Source organism: Callorhinus ursinus, unplaced genomic scaffold (genome assembly GCF_003265705.2).
Source record: "Callorhinus ursinus isolate GAN/ISIS: 27379988/994484 unplaced genomic scaffold, GSC_fseal_2.0 scaffold25, whole genome shotgun sequence".
Classification (NCBI taxonomy): domain Eukaryota; kingdom Metazoa; phylum Chordata; class Mammalia; order Carnivora; family Otariidae; genus Callorhinus; species Callorhinus ursinus.
The window spans coordinates 7,738,945-7,758,429 of NW_027397087.1; the positions used below are offsets into that span (position 1 = coordinate 7,738,945).

The 19,485-nt window shown below is 39.1% G+C and overlaps 2 protein-coding genes and 1 non-coding gene across 5 annotated transcripts in view; 2 read left to right on the forward strand and 1 right to left on the reverse strand.

Moving 5' to 3' along the window:
- IVD (isovaleryl-CoA dehydrogenase) overlaps positions 1 to 19,485 on the forward strand; it is a 192,643-nt gene that overhangs the window by 162,039 nt on the left and 11,119 nt on the right. The gene's annotated exons all lie outside the window — the stretch shown is intronic.
- On the reverse strand, positions 449 to 530 carry TRNAS-GCU (transfer RNA serine (anticodon GCU)). The gene has a single exon. It is a non-coding gene; the product is annotated as a tRNA-Ser (tRNA).
- Positions 627 to 19,485, forward strand: part of KNL1 (kinetochore scaffold 1) — a 60,260-nt gene continuing 41,401 nt past the window's right edge. Inside the window, exons 1-4 of one of the 3 annotated variants that reach the window (XM_025884254.2) lie at positions 627 to 998; positions 11,565 to 11,618; positions 13,220 to 13,259; positions 14,753 to 14,812. In XM_025884254.2, coding sequence (XP_025740039.1) covers positions 11,584 to 11,618; positions 13,220 to 13,259; positions 14,753 to 14,812 — 135 coding nt within the window. In that variant the 5' untranslated portion in view covers positions 627 to 998; positions 11,565 to 11,583. Of the gene's footprint in view, positions 999 to 1,119; positions 1,342 to 1,871; positions 2,033 to 11,564; positions 11,619 to 13,219; positions 13,260 to 14,752; positions 14,813 to 19,485 lie in introns of those variants that run through there. The other 2 variants (XM_073876806.1, XM_025884255.2) reach the window with 2 other exon arrangements.

Below are 19,485 nucleotides of genomic sequence, written 5' to 3' on the forward strand. Positions count from 1 at the left end.
TATATACTTTTCTTGAGCACATGCAGCCTGCTGGGGGCTGGAAGAGAATCTTGAACACTGTGTCTTATAGTAGCTTTTGCAGTGATAACCTGGTATGTCATAGTAAGGACAGGTATTAAAAACTCCGCGGTAGGGGGTTTATGATAACTGAAGTCCCGCACTCAGAAGCTAGGTTAATTTAACATGGAATTCTATGCACTGTTGTTTACTTCATATAAAAAGATAATAAATGAAGCAGACACGTCTTCTGGGATGTTTCTTTCTTTTTTTTCCCCCCTCTTGTTTATCTTTGACGTTGGAATGCTCCAAAAGCTGTCTTCTAAATACCTCAAGCCAGACATTGACGCTGCCAGAGTAAATCGAGTAGTAAACCGTAATTGGACTAGTCAACTGTTTTCTCTCGTAAATAAATTTACATTGATCTGAGGCAAAAAAAAAAAGCTACAATCGACGAGGATGGGATTCGAACCCACGCGTGCAGAGCACAATGGATTAGCAGTCCATCGCCTTAACCACTCGGCCACCTCGTCCCCGAAGCGTATTGCTTCCTGGTAACTATAGGGAGTAATACTAGGGGGCTGTGACGCAATGTTATGGAAGCCGCCATTTTGTACGGAAACAAAGATCTGATCATTTTTACAGCAAGTAATCAAAAGAAGATGGCTGCTCCCACGATGTGAAGGATCTACAGTGGAGCGGGACAAAGGAAATTCGATGGAAAATAAGATGGCCTTTAAGGAAATAAAATTGATATACAGACTGGGAGGGAAGTTTGATTAACGGAGTCAGGAAGGGGGTTGCTCCGGAGTCTAAGGGGCGGAGCCGACGCGTAGAGAGGCTTTGCGCATGTGTAACAGCTAGGCGGTTAGATTTGAATACTTCTCTGAGGTAATCTGGGCGTTGTGAGGTTAGTCGGTGGGCGGCGGCGGGCTCGCTCTCTGAGGAGCGCGCGGACCCCAAACAAATCTGAGGACCATTTGTCAAGCAGCTGGACTGTGGTGGGTAAAGAGAATGACCCTTTGTTCCAGGCTTCCGGGGCGGTGGGCATTAGGTTTTTTCTGGGCGCTCTGAAGGCTCAGTGGGGGGTCGTGGGGACGCTCCCTCCGCCAGGCGGCCTCCGAAAGCGCTGGGCCCAGAGTAGAAGTTTCTGCCGGGTTGCGGGGCTCTTTGCCCACCTGAGCCTGCACTTTGTGCGCCTTCCTCTTCCCTAGCACTTCTCCCTCCACACCTGAGCCCCTCGGGCCTGCTCGGACTGCCGGTCCGCGGCGCCCCGCCCCGCCATCTTCTGTCAGGGCTCCGGGACTGTGTGCCTCGCACCCCTTCCCTAGGGGACTCCCGGCGGTTCGTATTTCCGACTCGGTCTTTTTGTAGCTATAACTGAAGTGACAGCGTTGAGTGGTTTTAAGCGCTCGGCTGGTCGCTATTTATTTACTGGCAGCACTAAACCGACATTCGGTTTCCTGCAGTTACAATAACGTTAACAGATAAAGCCAGTATTAGTAAGCCACAAACGAGTTTTGAAAATATCTCCCTGTGTCCATTAGTAGCTCGGAGCTTATTAAAGCCTCTTTTTCTTGCTGCTTATCTCAGTACTGAGTTTAAGGAAAAAAATTCTCAGATATTGCCAATTGCAATTTTAGAGATAAGTTTGTAGAGATATGATGGAGAAAACCAGAGCAGAGCTTACTCTAGCTAGATACTAAGATTGAAGTTTTCACTTCAATTGAATTGGATCAATCGAATTCCTCAGATATTTAGTGGGATCCTTGTCTTGCGCTAGGGCCGGGAACGAATGATTCAGAGTCCCTAATCTGGAGGGATTTTCAGTCCAAAAGAGAGAATAATTAACATTCACAAATAACTATAATACAAGACAATGTAAAGGATTATAGGACTTTGTAAGGTGCTATGGGAGCACAGAAAAAGAGTTTATTTGATGCTTTTGGCCCTGGAGACTAGAGGAGGCTTTGTGGAGAAAGGGGCATTTGAGGTGGAACTTGAAGGGAAGGATGCCTTACAGAGATGAGTCAATGTAAGATTTTGCTAATTAAAGGTTGGGTTCAAAGCAGTATAATTCTCCTTGACTTGATTGGCTGGAAATGTTTACAAGATGACAAATAGATACAAAAATGTTTGGAGTGGTAGTATCAGTGACATGCTTGATGCTGAATAAGAGAGCATAGTAGAAGATAATCTAGATATTGTTAGTGCTGTCCAGTAAAACTTTCGGTGATAATGGTAATGTTTTATATTTGCACTGTCCACCATAGTTCCCCATTAGTCACAAATGACAACTGAACACATGAAATGTGGTTATTGTGACTAAAGAACTGAATTTTAAGTTTTATTTCATTTAAATTAAATTTAAATAGCTACTGTATCAGATAGCACAGGTCTAGAGCCTGTTATCAGTGGACACAATGGAATACGTTAACCCTAGAAATTGGTAGTGAAATGCAGGAGTAGCCAGAGTCAGAGAGTAAATGTTTCAGGTTTTGCATTTTACTTGGTCACCAGCATGGTCTCTGGTGTATGTTCTTCTTTGTTTTTGTTTTGTTTTGTTTTGTTTTTTCTTTTTTGTTTTGTTTTCTACAACCCATTCAAAATGTAGAACAAAACAAAACAAAACAAAAAACACTCTTAAGGGCCCATTTGGCCCAGGTGCTGTAGTTTGAAGACTTCTGGATTATTTAGACTAGTAATTCCCAAACTTTCTTGGCTCATTGGTGCCCTTAGATCAAAAGAAATAACTAACAGTTCCATTTTTTAAGTCATTAGGTCCAAACAACTTAAAAAGTTGTTAAGTTGAAATAAATTTATGTTTTAGTAGCCATTTGAAAAAAATATGCATAAATTGGAAGAAAAAATAGTATTTTTATTTTATGCTTAAATAATCACAGTTATTTACTAAATGGCTATGTGTGCCTGTTGAACACTACACAACTTCTCAAATCTTGGAATCATATAGAACACTGCCACCCTCATTTCCAGTATCACGTTGATAAAAAGTACTTGCTTCATATCATAACAACTGCCAAAAATCCAGCTTTGCAATAATATATCATCAAAATGAATGTAATACAAATGGGTACTATTTTGAGCTAGTAATCCACACAGTGCCTGACAGATGTCAAAAATTGCTGTTTCTCTCAAAAATTTAAAATATCCCAGGACACTTCTGTGAGTATGCTGTAGCACCCCTGGGTGCCAGGTGTACAGATTTAGAACCAATGAATAATTAGTTAATGTGGCAGTGACCAAGAGTTCAACCATAACAGCATTTTACAAGTGAAGTTTAACATGATGATCTGGGGTACCCTATTTCTGTTGATGGTGGAACTTATAGTTGTATAATAAATAGAATTATTTTTAAAAAAGGAGGATTTCAATAAGCTCTGAATCTCATCACTTACTTAAGTGCCAACTGGTCTGCAGGTTAGACAGGAATGATGTTCAATGACTATTTCAAACAGTGAAGATGTTTAGGTGATCCTGATGTGATAGTATTTAATATTTTTATCTGTGAATTTTGAATACGTCACTGAATTTGGTAATATTCCCAAAAGGAGAAAAACTATGCAAGTCAGTGATTGTAAAGGTAACTTAGATTGTTTCTTAATTACTCATTCAGCAAATATTTATTGAGCTCCTATTATTTACAAAGCATGTGCTAGTTTCTTAGAATGTAACAGTGAGCATAAGAGACACCAGGCTTATTCACATAGAATTTACTGTTGGGGCACGGTAGTTTGGGGAAATACTAGGGATAATTGATTTACATAACAGACTTTTAAATTGCAGTTGTGGTAATGCTACAAAAGAGACATACACCGTGCTACAAAGAGTGCTTTTCTTGGCTTTTTTTTTTTGCCAAGAGAGAATAGCAAATATAAATTCAGTGGCTTGGGAAAGATTGTGTGTACAGGAATAAAAGTGCCAGTGTGGCTAGAATAGCGAGGAAGACAGTGGCATGAAATGAAGTGTGAAGTCTGAAAGGCAAGTGGAGACCCAGGTCTTGGAGAGCTTTATAAGTCCTGGTGAAGAGTTTATTCTCATTACCACGGGAAGCCATTGGAAGCCATTAAAGGGTTTTAAGTATGGAGTCTCTTAAACGTAACTTACATTTAAGAAGATAACTGTAGGGAATGTAGAGAAGGGAGTATGGAGGATAAGAGTGAAAGTAGGGAGACCATTGAGGTGAATATTGCAATAGTTTACGTGAGAGATAATAAGCTTGAAACTATGATGGAGGCACTGAAGATAGTGAATGCATTTGGGATAAATATTGGAAATAGAACTACTAAGATTTGGGGATGAACAGAATTGGAAATAGGTGTCATACCTGTTTAATCTCAGAGGGAAATTTTCAAAGTTTCACTGTTAAGTTGATGTTTGCTGTTGGTTTTTAAAATTTTTTTAATTTTATTTTAATTTTTTAAATTTTATTTTATTTAAATTCAATTAATTAACATAGAGTGTATTATTAGTTTCAGAGGTACAGTTCAGTGATTCATCAGTTGTATATAACCTCCAGTGCTCATTATCTCACGTGCCCTACTTAATGCCTGTCACCCAGTTACCCTATCCCCCCATCCTCCTCCCCTCCAGCAACCCTCAGTTTGTATCCTATGGTTAAGAGTCTCTTATGGTTTGTCTCCCTCTCTGATTTTGTCTTGTTTTATTTTTCCCTCCGTTCCCCTATGCTCCTCTGTTTTGTTTCTTAAATTCCACGTGAGTGAAATCATATAATTGTCTGATTGACTTATTTCACTTAGCATAATACCCTCTAGTTCCATCCACATCATTCCAAATGGCAAGATTTTTTTTTGATGGCTGAGTAATATTCCAGTGTGTGTGTGTGTGTGTGTGTGTGTGTGTGTGTGTGTGTGTGTATACCACATCTTTATCCATTCATCTGTTGGTGGACATCTGGGCTCTTTCCATAGTTTGGCTATTGTGGACATTGCTGCTATAAACTTTGGGGTGCAGGTGCCCCTTCAGATCACTACATTTGTATCTTTGGGTTAGATACCTAGTAGTGCAATTGCTGGGTTGTAGAGTAGCTCTATTTTTAACTTTTTGAGGAACCTCCATACTGTTTTCCAGAGTGGCTGTACCAGCTTGCATTCCCACCAGCAGCGTAAGAGGGTTCCCCTTTCTCCACATCCTTGCCAACATTTGTTGTTTCCTGACTTGTCAATTTTAGCCATTCTGACTGGTGTGAGGTGGTATCTCATCATGGTTTTGATTTGTATTTCCCTGATGATGAATAATGTTGAGCATTTTTTCATGTGTCTACTGGCCATTTGGATGTCTTCTTTGGAGAAATGTCTGTTCATATCTTCTACCCATTTCTTGATGGTATTTTTTCTTTTTTGGGTATTGAGTTTGATAAGTTCTTAATAGATTTTGGATACTAGCCCTTTATCTGATAAGACATTTGCAAATATCTTCTCCCATTCTGTTGGTTGTCTTTTGGTTTTGTCGACTATTTCCTTTCCTGTGCAAAGACTTTTTATCTTGATGAAGTCCCAATAGTTCATTTTTCCCCTTGCTTCCCTTGCCTTTGGAGACATGTCTAGCAAGAAGTCGCTGCAGCTGAGGTCAAAGAGGTTGCTGCCTGTGTTCTCTAGGATTTTGATGGATTCCTGTCTCACATTTAGGTCTTTCATCCATTTTGAGTCTATTTTTGTGTTTGGTGTGAGGAAATGGTCCAATTTCATTCTTCATGTAGCTGTCCAATTTTCCCAACACCATTTGTTGAAGAGACTTGTCTTTTCTCCATTGGAAATTCTTTCCTGCTCTGTTGAAGATTAGTTGACTGTAGAGTTGAGGGTCCATTTCTGGGCTCTCTATTCTGTTCCATTGATCTGTGTGTCTGTTTTTGTGCCAGTACCATACTGTCTTGATGATTACAGCTTTGTAATAGAGCTTGAAGGCTGGAATTGTGATGCCTCCAGCTTTGGTTTTCTTTTTCAGCATTCCTTTGGCTATTTTATGATTCCATACAAATTTTAGGATTATTTGTTCCAGCTCTGTGACAAATGTTGGTGGTATTTTGATAGGGATTGCACTGAATGTATAGATCGCTCTGGGTAGCATTGACATCTTCACAGTATTTGTTCTTCCAATCCATGAGTATGGAACATTTTTCCGTTTCTTTGTGTTCCTCAATTTCTTTCATGAGTGTTCTGTAGCTTTCAGAGTATAGATCCTTTGCCTCTTTGGTTAGGTTTATTCCTAGGTATCTTACGGTTTTTGGTGCAATTGTTTTTTTTTTTGTTGTTGTTTTTTAAAAGATTTATTTATTTATTTATTTGACAGAGAGAGACACAGCGAGAGAGGGAACACAGCAGGGGGAGTGGGAGAGGGAAACGTAGGCTTCCCGCAGAGCAGGGAGCCCGACTCGGGGCGCAATCCCAGGACCCTGGGATCATGACCTGAACCGAAGGCAGACGCTTAACGACTGAACACCTGGGCGCCCCTTTTTGGTGCAATTGTAAATGGGATCAATTCCTTAATTTCTCTTTCCCTGTGTCATTCTTAGTGCATAGAAATGCAACTGATTTCTGTGCATTGATTTTATATCCTGCCATGTTGCTGAATTCCTGTATGAGTTCTAGCAATTTTGGGGTGGAGTCTTTTGGGTTTTCCACATAGAGTATCATGTCACCTACAAAGAGTGAGAGTTTGACTTCTTCCTTGCCGACTCAGATACCTTTTATTTCTTTATGTTGTCTGATTGCTGAGGCTAGGACAACAGTGGTGAGAGTGGACAGGCGTGTCATGTTCCTGACCTTAGGAAAAAAGCTCTCAGTTTTTCCCCGTTGAGAACGATACTTGCTGTGTGCTTTTTGTATATGGCTTTTATGCTATTGAGCCATGTTCCTTTTATTCTTACACTGTGGAGAGTTTTAATCAAGAACGGATGCTGTACTTTGTCAAATGCTTTTTCTGCATCTATTGAGAGGATTCTGTGGTTTTTGTTCTTTCTTTTATTATTGTGTATATCACATTGATTAATTTGTGGATGTTGAACCAACCTTGCAGCCCAGGAATAAATCCCATTTGGTTGTGGTGAATAATCCTTTTAATGTACTGTTGGATCCTATTGGCTAGTATCTTGGTGAGAATTTTGGCATCCATGCTCATCAGGCTATTGGTCTGTAATTCTCCCTTTTGGTGGGGTCTTTGTCTGGTTTTGGGATGAAGGTAATGCTGGCCTCATAGAGTTTGGAAGTTTTCCTTTCATTTCTGTTTTTTGAAGCAACATCAGAAGAATAGGTATTAATTTTTCTTTAAATGTTTGGTAGAATTCCCCTGGGAAGCCATGTGGCCCTGGCTCTTGTTTGTTGGGAGATTTTTGATTACTGCTTCAATTTCCTTGCTGGTTATGGGTCTGTTCAGGTTTTCTATTTCTTCCTGGTTCAGTTTTGGTAGTTTATACGTCTCTAGGAATGCATCCATTTCTTCCAGATTGTCTAATTTGTTGGCATATAGTTGCTCATAATATGTTCTTATAATTGTAGTTCTTTGGTGTTGTGATCTCTTCTCTTTCATTCATGATTTATTTGGGTGCTTTCTCTTTTCTTTTTGGTAAGTCTGGCCATGGGTTTATCAATCTTATTAATTTTTTCAAAGAACCAGCTCCTATTTTCGTTGATCTGTTCTACTGTTCTTTTGGTTTCTGTTTCATTGATTTCTCCTCTAATCTTTATTATTTCTCTTCTCCTGTTAGGTTTAGGCTTTATTTGCTGTTCTTTCTCCAGCTCGTTTAGGTGTAGGGTTAGGTTACGTATTTGAGACCTTTCTTATTTCTTGAGAAAGGCTTGTTGTGCTGTATACGTCCCTCTTAGGACTGCCTTTGCTGCATCCCAAAGATTTTGAACAGTTGTGTTTTCATTTTCATTTGTTTCCATGAATTTTTAAAATTTTTCTTTAATTTCCTGGTTGACCCATTCATTCTTTAGTAGGATGCTCTTTAGCCTCCATGTATGTGATGATCCCAGTCTTTTGGTACCGGTTGAGATCTGATTTGTGACCCAGGATGTGATCTATTCTGGAGAATGTTCCATGTGCCCTCGAGAAGAATGTGTATTTTGTTGCTTTGGGATGGAATGTTCTGAATATATGTGTGAAGTTCATCTGGTCCAGTGTGTTGTTCAAAGCCCTTATTTCCTTATCAATCTTCTGCTTAGATGATCTGTCCATTGCTTCACTATTATATGTCCAGGTATTGACCATTTTTATTGATCTTTAGGGAGGTTCTCTGTGCCTCCTGGACTTGAATGCCTCTTTCCTTCCCCAGATTAGGGAAGTTCTCAGCTATGATTTGCTCCAATATACCTTCTGCCCTCTTTCTCTTTCTTCGTCTTCTGGGATCCTAATTATTCTAATATTGTTTCGCTTTATGGTATCACTTATCTCTCGAATTCTCCCCTCGTGTTCCAGTAGTTGTTTATCTCTCTTTTTCTCAACTTCTTTATTCTCCATTGTTTGGTCTTCTATATCACTAATTCTTTCTTCTGCCTCACTTATCCTAGCCATTAGAGCCTCCATTTTTTATTGCTTCTCAGTAATAGCTTTTTTTATTTTGTCTTGGTTAGATTTTAGTTCTTTTATTTCTCCAGAAGGGAGTCTCTAGTGTCTTCTATGCTTTTTTCAAACCCAGCTAGTATCTTTATAATCGTTATTCTGAACTCTAGTTCCAACATCTTACTAATGTCCATACTGATTAGGTCCCTGGCAGTCAGTACTGCCTCTTGTTCTCTTTTTTGAGGTGTTTTTCCATCTTGTAATTCTGTCCAGAGAAGAAAAGATGAACGAGAGAACAAAATACTAATATGGCAACAACAAGCCCAGAGAAATATACACTAAACAAATCAGAAGAGACCTGAAACCAGAAAAAAAGAAGAAGAAAAGAGAGAATATAATTGAATAAGTGAGGAGAATAGAGCAATACATTGGATTCTGTGTGTATTTTGGTCTGTTTTTTTTTTTTAGAAAATTAGATCCCAAAATTGTAAATAAAGAAAAACTTACATATACAAAAATAAATACAATGGAAGGATAGAATATAACTGTAAAAATGGAAATTAAAAGACAAGAAAAAACAAAAGAGAAAGAAGAAAAGCAACAACAAAAAGGAAGGGATATAAACAGGCGAACAGAACAAAGCAATACATTATCTCCTGAGTGTATTTTGGTAGGATTGTTAGAGGAAACTACATCTAAAAATTGTAAAGTACGAAAAACTTATGTATACAAAAATAAAATTAAATACATTGAAAGGATATAGTGTAACTGTAAAATGGAAATTAAAAAAGACTTTAACAAAACAAAACAAAAACAAAAAAGGAAGAAGAAAACGAGAGAATATGATCAGGTGGGCAAATAGAACAGAGCCATACACTAGATTTTGGGTGTATTTTGGTCTTTTAGAAGAAATTGCATCCCAAAATTTTAAAGAAAGGAAAACTTTTATATATATATTATATGTACACACAGATACAAAATAAGATACACACATATAAAATGAAATACAATGAAAGGATAGAATGTGACTGTAAAAATGAAAATTAAAGATTTTAAAAGGAGTTGATAAAAAATTGGTTGAAAAAAGAAATAAAATTTTTTTTAAAAAGAAAGAAAATTTAAAAAATCAAAAAATTTTTTTTTAAAGATTTTATTTATTTAATTGACAGAGAAAGAGAGAGACAGAGAGAGAGGGAACACAAGCAGGGGGAGTGGGAGAAGGAGAAGCAGGCTTCCCGCGGAGCAGGGAGCCCAATGCGGGGCTCGATCCCAGGACCCTGGGATCATGACCTGAGCCGAAGGCAGTTGCTTAACCAACTGAGCCACCCAGGCGCCCAAAAAATCAAAATTTAAAGACTAAAGAATCATGGGGGAAAAGCCATGATTTCTTTGTGCTGGAGTTTTGCAGTTCTCATTGATCGGTAAACTTGGTCTTGGCTGGATGTTCTTGCTGATCTTTTGGGAGAGGGGCTTATTGAGTTGATTCTCAAGTGTCTTTGCCACAGGCAGAATTGTACCACCCCTGCCAGGTGCCGGGCTAAGTAATCTGCTCCTCTTTGCTCTCTCTGGCTTTTGTTCCCTGAAGGCTTTCCACGCAGCTTTAGAAGATGAAAATGAAAATGGCAGCTTTTCAGTCTCCAGCCCCAGGGCAGAAGACTCCGGGCCCCACTTCTCAGTGAGGCCTCAGAGAAAAACAATCACTCCTCTCTCCCTGGTCTCCGGCCGCACTCAGTGCTCACCTGGCCTGTGACCGAGCATCTCTATCTCAGGCACACGACCCCGTTTTGAGACTCCAAACCCATCAGACTCCTGTGGTGTGCTCTCTCGCCACTCCTCCCAAGGGAGGAAGGGGGATCTTTCCAGTTCTTCTACGAGCAGGGGCCCGACTGTGCCATGGATCCTGGTTTATGGCAACCCCGAGCTGAGAGCCCACTCTTCGGCTCACTGATTGCAGCCAGCTTCCCCACTCCGATGCCTGGGAACTCTGCCACACTCAGGCACCCCTGATCTTCCTGTGACCCTGAGGATCCTGAGACCACACTGCCCCAGCTAGGATTCCATCCCCGCTTAGCAGCCTAAGGGACGTCCCTCACCGGAGCAGACTTCTAGAAGTTCCGATTTTGTGCTCCGCTGCTATATCACTTGAAGGTAGCCTGTTGAGGGAGGCTCCCCGCCCCATGGTCTACCCTCCCATATATTGCCTCGGATTCACTTCTCCGCACCTCCTACCTTGCAGAAAGTGGTCGCTTTTCTATTTGTAGAGTTGCAGCTATTATTTTCTTCAATCTCTGATTGAGTTCGCAGGTGTTCAGAATTCAGCTTTCTAGCTGAATTCCTGGGACCAGAGGAAATTAAGGTCTCCTACTCCTCTGCCATCTTGGACTCTCACAATCAGCTACACTCTTTTAAATGTTATTTTTATGTCTTAAAGTTTTCTTGCTGAGTACTTAGAGTTGAATTTTCATAACACAAATATGTATATTATGCACATTCAGTGTATTTTTTTTTAAAGATTTATTTATTTGAGAGAGTGAAAATGAGAGAGAGTGCATGAGAGGGGAGAGGGTTAGAGGGAGAAGCAGGCTCCTCCCTGAGCAGGGAGCCCGATGCCGGACTCGATCCATGACCTGAGCCGAAGGCAGTTGCTTAACCAACTGAGCCACCCAGGCGCTCCTCCAGTGTATTTTGATACCTAATTGATTTCACTGTGGGATTAAATTATTATATAATCCATAAATTCTTATAAACTAGGTCAAATTTTTTTGAACCATTAATGCCCTTATCATCCCAATCAGTTAGTCACTGATTTTTATCTTGAATATGAGAATTTTCCAGAAGTATTAATTATAATGGAGTACTTTAAACTCAAAATTTCTCATGTTTTATAGCCCCATAGCGTAGCTTTTTCTTCCCTTTTTTCGGTCTTCCCCCAGAAAGTAATCCTGAAGTTACAACTTTGCTCTTAATCTCTTCATAGTTTTTAACTTCTTTTGTTTCTCACCTTTTCTAATGTTGTGTGTTTTTTACAGAAAAAGGTTTTCTTCAAAAATGGATGGGATGTCTTCAGAGGCTAATGAAGAAAAGTAAGTTCACGTAGTATAGCTAAAAATGTTAAACTCTTTATCAGAGAAAGATACTTTTCTTATGGATAAGACCTATTGATAACTTCTGAAATCTTTTTCCATTCTGTTCCAGGGAAAAGAAATAAATGTTACAAAGTCATAGATCTCTTTGCCATATCTTTGTGTTTATATATCTAGAATCAAAACTAAGAGGGACTTTAGAGACCACCTCCCATCCCTTCAATTTAAGGATGGGAAAATTGGGGTGCCTGGGTGGCTCAGTTGGTTAAGTGACTCCCTTTGGCTCAGATCATGATCCTGGAGTCCCAGGATCGAGTCCCACATCAGGCTCCCTGCTCAGTAGGGAGCCTGCTTTTCCCTCCGACCCTCCCCCTTCTCATGTTCTCTCTCTCTCTCTCACTCTGTCACTCTCTGAAATAAATAAATAAAATCTTAAAAAAAAGAAAAGGATGGGAAAATTGGGGAAAATATTAAAAACATAAATAAGGATGGGAAAATTGAGGCCCAAGGAAATGAAAAGATTGGTCTAAAATTGGCATCACAAACTGTGATGGTGGCCTGTTTATAGTCTACAGATTTTCCCCCCCTAAACAATGTTTTTAAATTTTGAATTAGTTGCTAAAATTTTCTCATGAAAAATCAAGTGTAGGGGCACCTGGGTGGCTCAGTCTGTTGAGCGTCCAACTCTTGATTTTGGCTCAGGGCATGATCTCTGGGTCATGAGATCAAGCCCCGCGTGGGGCTCCGTCCTCAGTGCAGAGTCTGTTTGAGATTCTCTCTCTCCCTCTGCTCCTCTCGCTGCTTGTGCAAGCTCTCTCTCTATTTCTCTCTAAAATAAATAAAAGCTTGGGGCGCCCAGGTGGCTCAGTTGTTGGGCGTCTGCCTTCGGCTAGGGTCATGATCCCAGGGTCCTGGAATCGGGCCCCGCATCGGGCTCCCTGCTCAGCGGGAGGCCTGCTTCTCCCTCTCCCACTCCCTCTGCTTGTGTTCCCTCTCTCGCTGTGTCTCTCTCTGACAAATAGATAAAATCTTTTAAAAAAATTAAAAAATAAATAAAATCTTAAAAAAGAAGAAGAAGAAAGAAAAAGAAAAATTGAGTGTAGCAACACTGGGCTCATATTCTTATGGTAAAGGCTAACCTGATCAGAATAAGGACTGTGACCATTAGACTAAGCGGGAACTCTCCATTATCATCTCAACACCACCTATTTTCCTTGTATCTACTAACTGATCTGTTTGGCCACCATAGGCATTTGAATTTTCAAAACCTGATTTAGAAATCACACAGTAGTAAAACCAGAGCTAGAGTATCTTGATTTATGACCTATTTATCTTAAAATTGTACCTCTATAAACATGGTACATTATGTTGTGCAGATTGTTTTGCAGGAGATATTCTTAAGAGTATACAATATGTATTTTAAAACACTGACCTTCTAAATACTGACTTTAATGTCTTATAAATTTTGCTAAGTAAAAGTGATACCATGTGTTAAGTGAAAGTGATGGCCAATTTAAAAGCATGTAAAAGGTGCTGTGATGATGGCTTTTGGAAATTTAGTCTTTTACCAATGTGTCTATAAATTTTTTTTCCTTTTTCAGTGACAATATGGACAGACCTGTTAGAAGACGACATTCCTCAGTAAGAAACATTAAGTTAATAATTGTTACCTTTGGGGCGCCTGGGTGGCTCGGTCGGTTAAGCAGCTGCCTTCGGCTCAGGTCATGATCCCAGGGTCCTGCGGTCAAGTCCCACGTTGGGCTCCCTGCTCAGCAGAGAGCCTGCTTCTCCCTCTCCCTCTGCCTGCCACTCTGCCTACTTGTGCTCTTTATCTATCTCTGTTAAATAAATAAATAAAAATCTTAAAAAATAATAATGATTACCTTTTATTGAATGATGACTGTATGTCGCAGTAATTTTGACTATAACATGACCATCCCACTTCCACTGGCTCCTATTGCTCTCTGGATACTCAAATATTTACCTGCTTACACAATTCTGTAAATATACTAAAATTTGTATTTTATGAATTTCATGGTAATTTTATGAATTGTATGCCATGTAAATTATACTTTAATAAAGTTTAAGAATATCTTTAAATAGTATAGTAATACACAAAAAATCCAACTCAAACTGATTTTTTTTTAATTTTTTTTATTGTTATGTTAATCACCATATATTACATCATTAGTTTTTGATGCAGTGTTCCATGATTCATTGTTTGTTCATAACACCCAGTGCACCATGCAAAACGTGCCCTCCTCAATACCCATCACCAGGCTAACCCATCCCCCCACCCCCCTACCCTCTAGAACCCTCAGTTTGTTTTTCAGAGTCCATCATCTCTCATGGTTCGTCTCCCCCTCTGACATACTCCCCTTTTCTTCCTCTCCTGTTATCTTCTTCTTTTCCTTTTTTCTTAAAATATGTTGCGTTATTTGTTTCAGAAGTACAGATCTGTGATTCAACAGTCTTGCACAACTCAAACTGATTTAAGCACAAATTTTATTGGGTTTTGAAATTGAAAAATCCAAATATAGGGATGACTTTTGGCACAACATAACTGACCAGGGGTTCCAATAATATCACCAATATTAGGATTTTTCTCTCACTTTTCTACTCTGACTGCTTCCTCTGGGTAATCTCCATTTTACGGAGAGGCCCTCTCCCCATGATTACTACAGTACCTCTAGCTCTCCCAACTGCTAAATGAAAAGGTGTCTATTTCCTCAAGATAAAACAAAAACAAAGGATTTAGGATTGAATCATATTGGCTTGACTGTCTTGTTATGGGTCAAGTCCTCCTTCCTGAACCACTCACTGTTGATGAGAGAATATCATTTGCATATTGTTCTAGACCAGGGCTACATGTTGTGCCCTAGGGTTGGGGTGGAGCTTCACCCAGACCACAGGGGATGAGAGTAGGCAAAATAATTGAGGAAAGTGGGCAGTAGAAGGAAATAGATGCCAGATATTTAAACCAGCCACAAGATACAGCACTGAAGAGTACAAATTTGAGGAGTTTTAGAGGTTTTCACAAAAATTTTAACATCTCTACCTTTCTCCTATGGTGGAATTTGAACTGATTATTAATATTAAAACCAGATTTTCTTGAATAATTCTAATTCTTCTAGATTTTGAAGCCCCCAAGGAGTCCTCTTCAGGACCTCAGAGGTGGGAATGAAATAGTTCAGGTAAGTCTCTAATGCAAATGCTTTATAGATGACTATTTTCAGTGATAATTTTAATAGGAACTTTATTACCTATATGAAGAGAGAACATCATAAATGATTTCTAGTTGAATGTGTACAAGTAAGCATCCAGTGGCTATCAGATTAAAATCCAAACTCTTGAGTACGCTGGCACTCTTAATTTTTAAGTCCAGTTTACTTTTCCAGCCTTTCTTGCCACTGTCACACATGTATCTCACCATTGCTTACTATTCTGCAAACATGACACAAACTGTCAAGCCTGCAAGAATTTACATGAAATATCTCCTCTATTTAGATGATTAGTCCTTCATTCTTCTTTGTCCTCCCAACATTCTATTAAAAAATTTTTTTGGAACATTCTGAAAAGTAGCAGGAATTTTATAATGAATGCTCATATAATCATCACTTAGATTCTTTAATTAATATTTTATCATACTTGCTTTATTGTAAGTCTATAGCCCTCATTATTTGGTAATTCCTATTTTCCTTTAAGACTCAACTTCGATATTGCTTCTCTCAGAAAATCATCCCTCAATACCTTCCATTATAATTGTTTGCTAATGTCCATTCTAAATTGAGAACTCCCTGAGGGTGGGAACTTTATCATGTGTTTTTTCAACTTATTGTGCCTGATATAGTTGAATTTCAGTACATTTTGTTGATTGATGAAATGCATATAGTTTTGGAGACCATATAATTCTGAATGCACACTCTACTCTGGCTTCCCTAATCTTTCTATTTCTCAAATGCCTCAAGCTTTTTCCTGTTTCAAGGCCTCTGCACACATTCTACCTAGAATGCTTTCTCTCTACCCAGCTCTTCATCTGACTGATTTTTAACTAATCCTTCAGGTCTCAAATATACTTCCTCAAAGAAATCTTCCTGATTCTTAGGCTAGATTAGTTTTGTTTTTTTTTTAAACATAGTTTTCCTATATAACACTCATCACACTTTGAATTTTATATTTGTATAGATTTTTTTGTTTTTATGTCTATGTTACCATTAATACAATACAGTAGGGAATCATTTGTTTCCTTTACCACTATTTTTCCATCACTCAGCACAGGACCTTGTGCATGTGTGTGTGTGTGTGTGTGTGTGTGTGTGTGTGTGTGTGTGTGTGTTTTAAAAATGTAATGAGGGGCGCCCGGGTGGCTCAGTCATTAAGCGTCTGCCTTCAGCCCAGGTCATGATCCCAGGGTCCTGGGATTGAGCCCCATATCGGGCTCCTTGCTCAGCGGGGAGCCTGCTTCTCCCTCTCCCACTCTCCCTGCTTGTGTTTCCTCTCTCGCTGTGTCTGTGTCTGTCAAATAAATAAATAAAATCTTAAAAAAAATAAAAAATAAAAATGTAATGAATGCTGAATGAGTAAAGGACAGATTCATAGACTCAAAGCTTTAAAACCAACAGGACCTCACCAGTAATCTTAAATCCAATTTTTTAGTTTTATAGAAGAAAAAAAAATGAGGTCCAAGGGTGTCAAATTTTTATATAAGCCCACACAGCTAGTAAGTGGCAGACTTCACATCTGAGCTGTAATCTCCTAATTTCTAGTTCAGTGCTCTTTCCAATATAGCACAAAAATTTCAGTTTTTCTTTATTTTTTTTATTTTTTATTTATTTTATTATTATTTATTTAAAGATTTTTATGTATTTGTTAGAGAGAGCACAAGCAGGGGGAGCAGCAGATGGAGAGGGAGAAGCAGGCTCCTCACTGAGCAAGGAGCCCGATGTGGGACTTGATCCCAGGACTCTGGGATCATGGCCTGAGCCGAAGGCAGACACTTAACGACTGAGCCACCCAGGCGTCCCTTTTTTTTTAGTAAGAAGTATATTAGTCTCTGTTAGTTTCAGTATATACTATGGTAGTATTATTGTCCATATTAAGCTCGAGGCCACTTGTAGTATCTGCTAGGGTATTAACAGAGAGGATGAACATTCCTGATTCTTTCTTATAGTAAGACATGCTCAGGTATTAAGAATTAACATAGTAAAAGTCTCTGTGGATTTATTTCTCTGTCATTTGCTTTTTGTATTTGGTATTTATGTGAGTAAAAAGGTTTGCTCTTGTTAAAGAAGATGAGGGAAAATAAAAATAGCATTTTATAATGAAAAGATGCTCAGCATCACTAATCATTAGAAAAATGCAAATCAAAACCACAGTGAGATATCACCTCATATCCATTACAATGGCTACTGTAAAAAAAAAAAACACAACAGAAAATAACAAGTGCTGGCTAAGTTGTGGAATAATTGGAAACCTGGTACACTGTTGGTAGAAATGTAAAATGTTGTAGCCACTATGGAGAACAGTATGGTGGTTCCTCAAAACATTAAAGTAGAATTACCATATGATCCAGCAATTCCACTTCTGGGTGTATACCCAAAAGAATGGAAAGCAGGGTCTGGAAGACACTTACACCCCTGTCATAGCAACATTATTCACAATAGGCAAAAGGTAGAAGCAAACCAGTGTCCATTGATAGATGAATGGATAAACAAAATGTGGTATCAATGGAATATTATTTGGCCTTAAAAAGGAAGTTCTGATACACACTGCAACAAAGATGAACCTTAAGGACATTATGCTAGGTGAAATAAACCAATCACAAAAAGACAAATACGGAGCCTCTTGGTGACTCAGTCGGTTAAGCATCTGACTCTTGGTGTCAGCTCAGGTCATGCGCTCAGGGTCGTGAGATTGAGCCCCACATCAGGCTCCACACACAGCGTGGAGTCTGCTTGAGATTCTCTCTCTCCCTCTCCCTCTGCCCTTCCTCCTGCTCTGTCTCTCTCTCTCTGTCTCTCAAAAAAATAAATAAAACTCTAAAAAAAAAAGGCAAATACTTTATGATTCCACTTATGAATTACCTAATTAAATTCATAGAGACCAAAAGTAAAATAGTGGTGCTAGGAGATTGGATGGGGAAAGAGGACTTGTTTAATGGATATGGAGTTGCAGTTTTGCAGGATGAAAAGAGTTCCGGAAATTGGTTTCACAACAATGTGTATACCTACTTAACACTACTGAATTGTACACTTAAAAATGGTTAAGATGTATTATGGTAAATGAAATTAGCTAGTCACAGAAGGACAAATACTTCATGATTCCACTCATATAAGGTATCTAAAATGGTCAAAATCATAGAAGCAGAGAGCAGAACCTAGGTTGCCAGGGCCATAGAGAAGGGCAAAATAGGGGTTGCTAACAACAGGTATGAAGTTTCAGTTATACAAGGTAAGTTCTAGAAATCTGCTACACAACATTGTGCCTATAGTTAACAGTATTGAATTGTGACCTGAGCTGAAACCAAGAGTTGGACGCTTAACCGACTGAGCCATCCAGGCACCCCATAAATTAAATTTAAAAAAGTGGTTAGGATGCTAAATTTTGTTATGCATATTTTACCACAGTTAAATTTTTTCTTAAATCCTAAAAATAGTATAATAATTTTACTGTAACAGGCCACATATCACTTGCTTTGTCCCCAGTCTTTCTTCTTCTTTTTTTTTTTAAGATTTTATTTATTTATTTATTTATTTATTTATTTATTTATTTATTTATTTATTTGAGTGGGGCTGGGGGAGAGAGAGAGAGAGCAGGGAGAGGGACAGAGGGAGAGGGAAAAGCAGACTCCCAGCTGAGCAGGGAGCCTGAAACAGGGCTTGATCCCAGGATCCTGGGATCATGACCTGAGCTGAAGGCAGATGCTTAATCTACTGAGCCACCCAGGTGCCCCTTAATTCTTCTTAATAGCAAAACAATCATTCATTTAAAAGGAGAGAGAGGGCGCCTAGGTGGCTCAGTTGGTTAAGCCACTGCCTTCGGCTCAGGTCATGATCCTGGAGTCCCAGGATCAAGTCCTGCATCGGGCTCCCTGCTCAGTGGGGAGTCTGCTTCTCCCTCTGACCCTCTTCCCTCTCGTGCTATCTCTCATTCTCTCTCTCAAATAAATAAAATCTTTAAAAAAATAAAAATAAAAAAAATAAAAGGAGAGAGAAAAAGTAAGGGACAGTAATCAACTTCGTTAAATATATGTTTGTGTTGGTATGCTTATTACCATTCACATGGAAAATCATATTCATGGGCACCTGGGTGGTTCAGTCATTAAATGTCTGCCTTTGGCTCAGGTCATGATCTTGGGGTCCTGGGATCAAGCCCCGTGTAGGGCTCCCACAGGGAGCCTGCTTCTCCCTCTCCCACTCCCCCTGCTTGTGTTCCCTCTCTCCCTGCGTCTCTCTGTCAAATAAATAAATAATATCTTTAAAAAAAAAGATATGTTGGTAGGAATGCAAACTAGTACAGCTACTTTGGAAAACAGTGTGGAGATTCCTCAGAAAGTTAAAAATAGAACTATTCTCTATGACCCAGCAATTGCACTACTAGCTATTTATGCAAAGGATACAAAAATAGTGTTCCAAAGGAGCACATGCACCCCAATGTTTATAGCAGCAATGTTCACAATTGTGAAAATATGGAAAGAGCACAGATGTCCATCAACAGTTGAATGGATAAAGAAGATGTGGTACACATGCACGCACACACACACTGGAAGATTATTCAACCATCAAAAAGAATGAAATCTTGCCATTTGCAATGATGTGGAGAACTAGAGGGTATTATGTTAAGCAGAATAAGTCAATCAGAGAAAGAC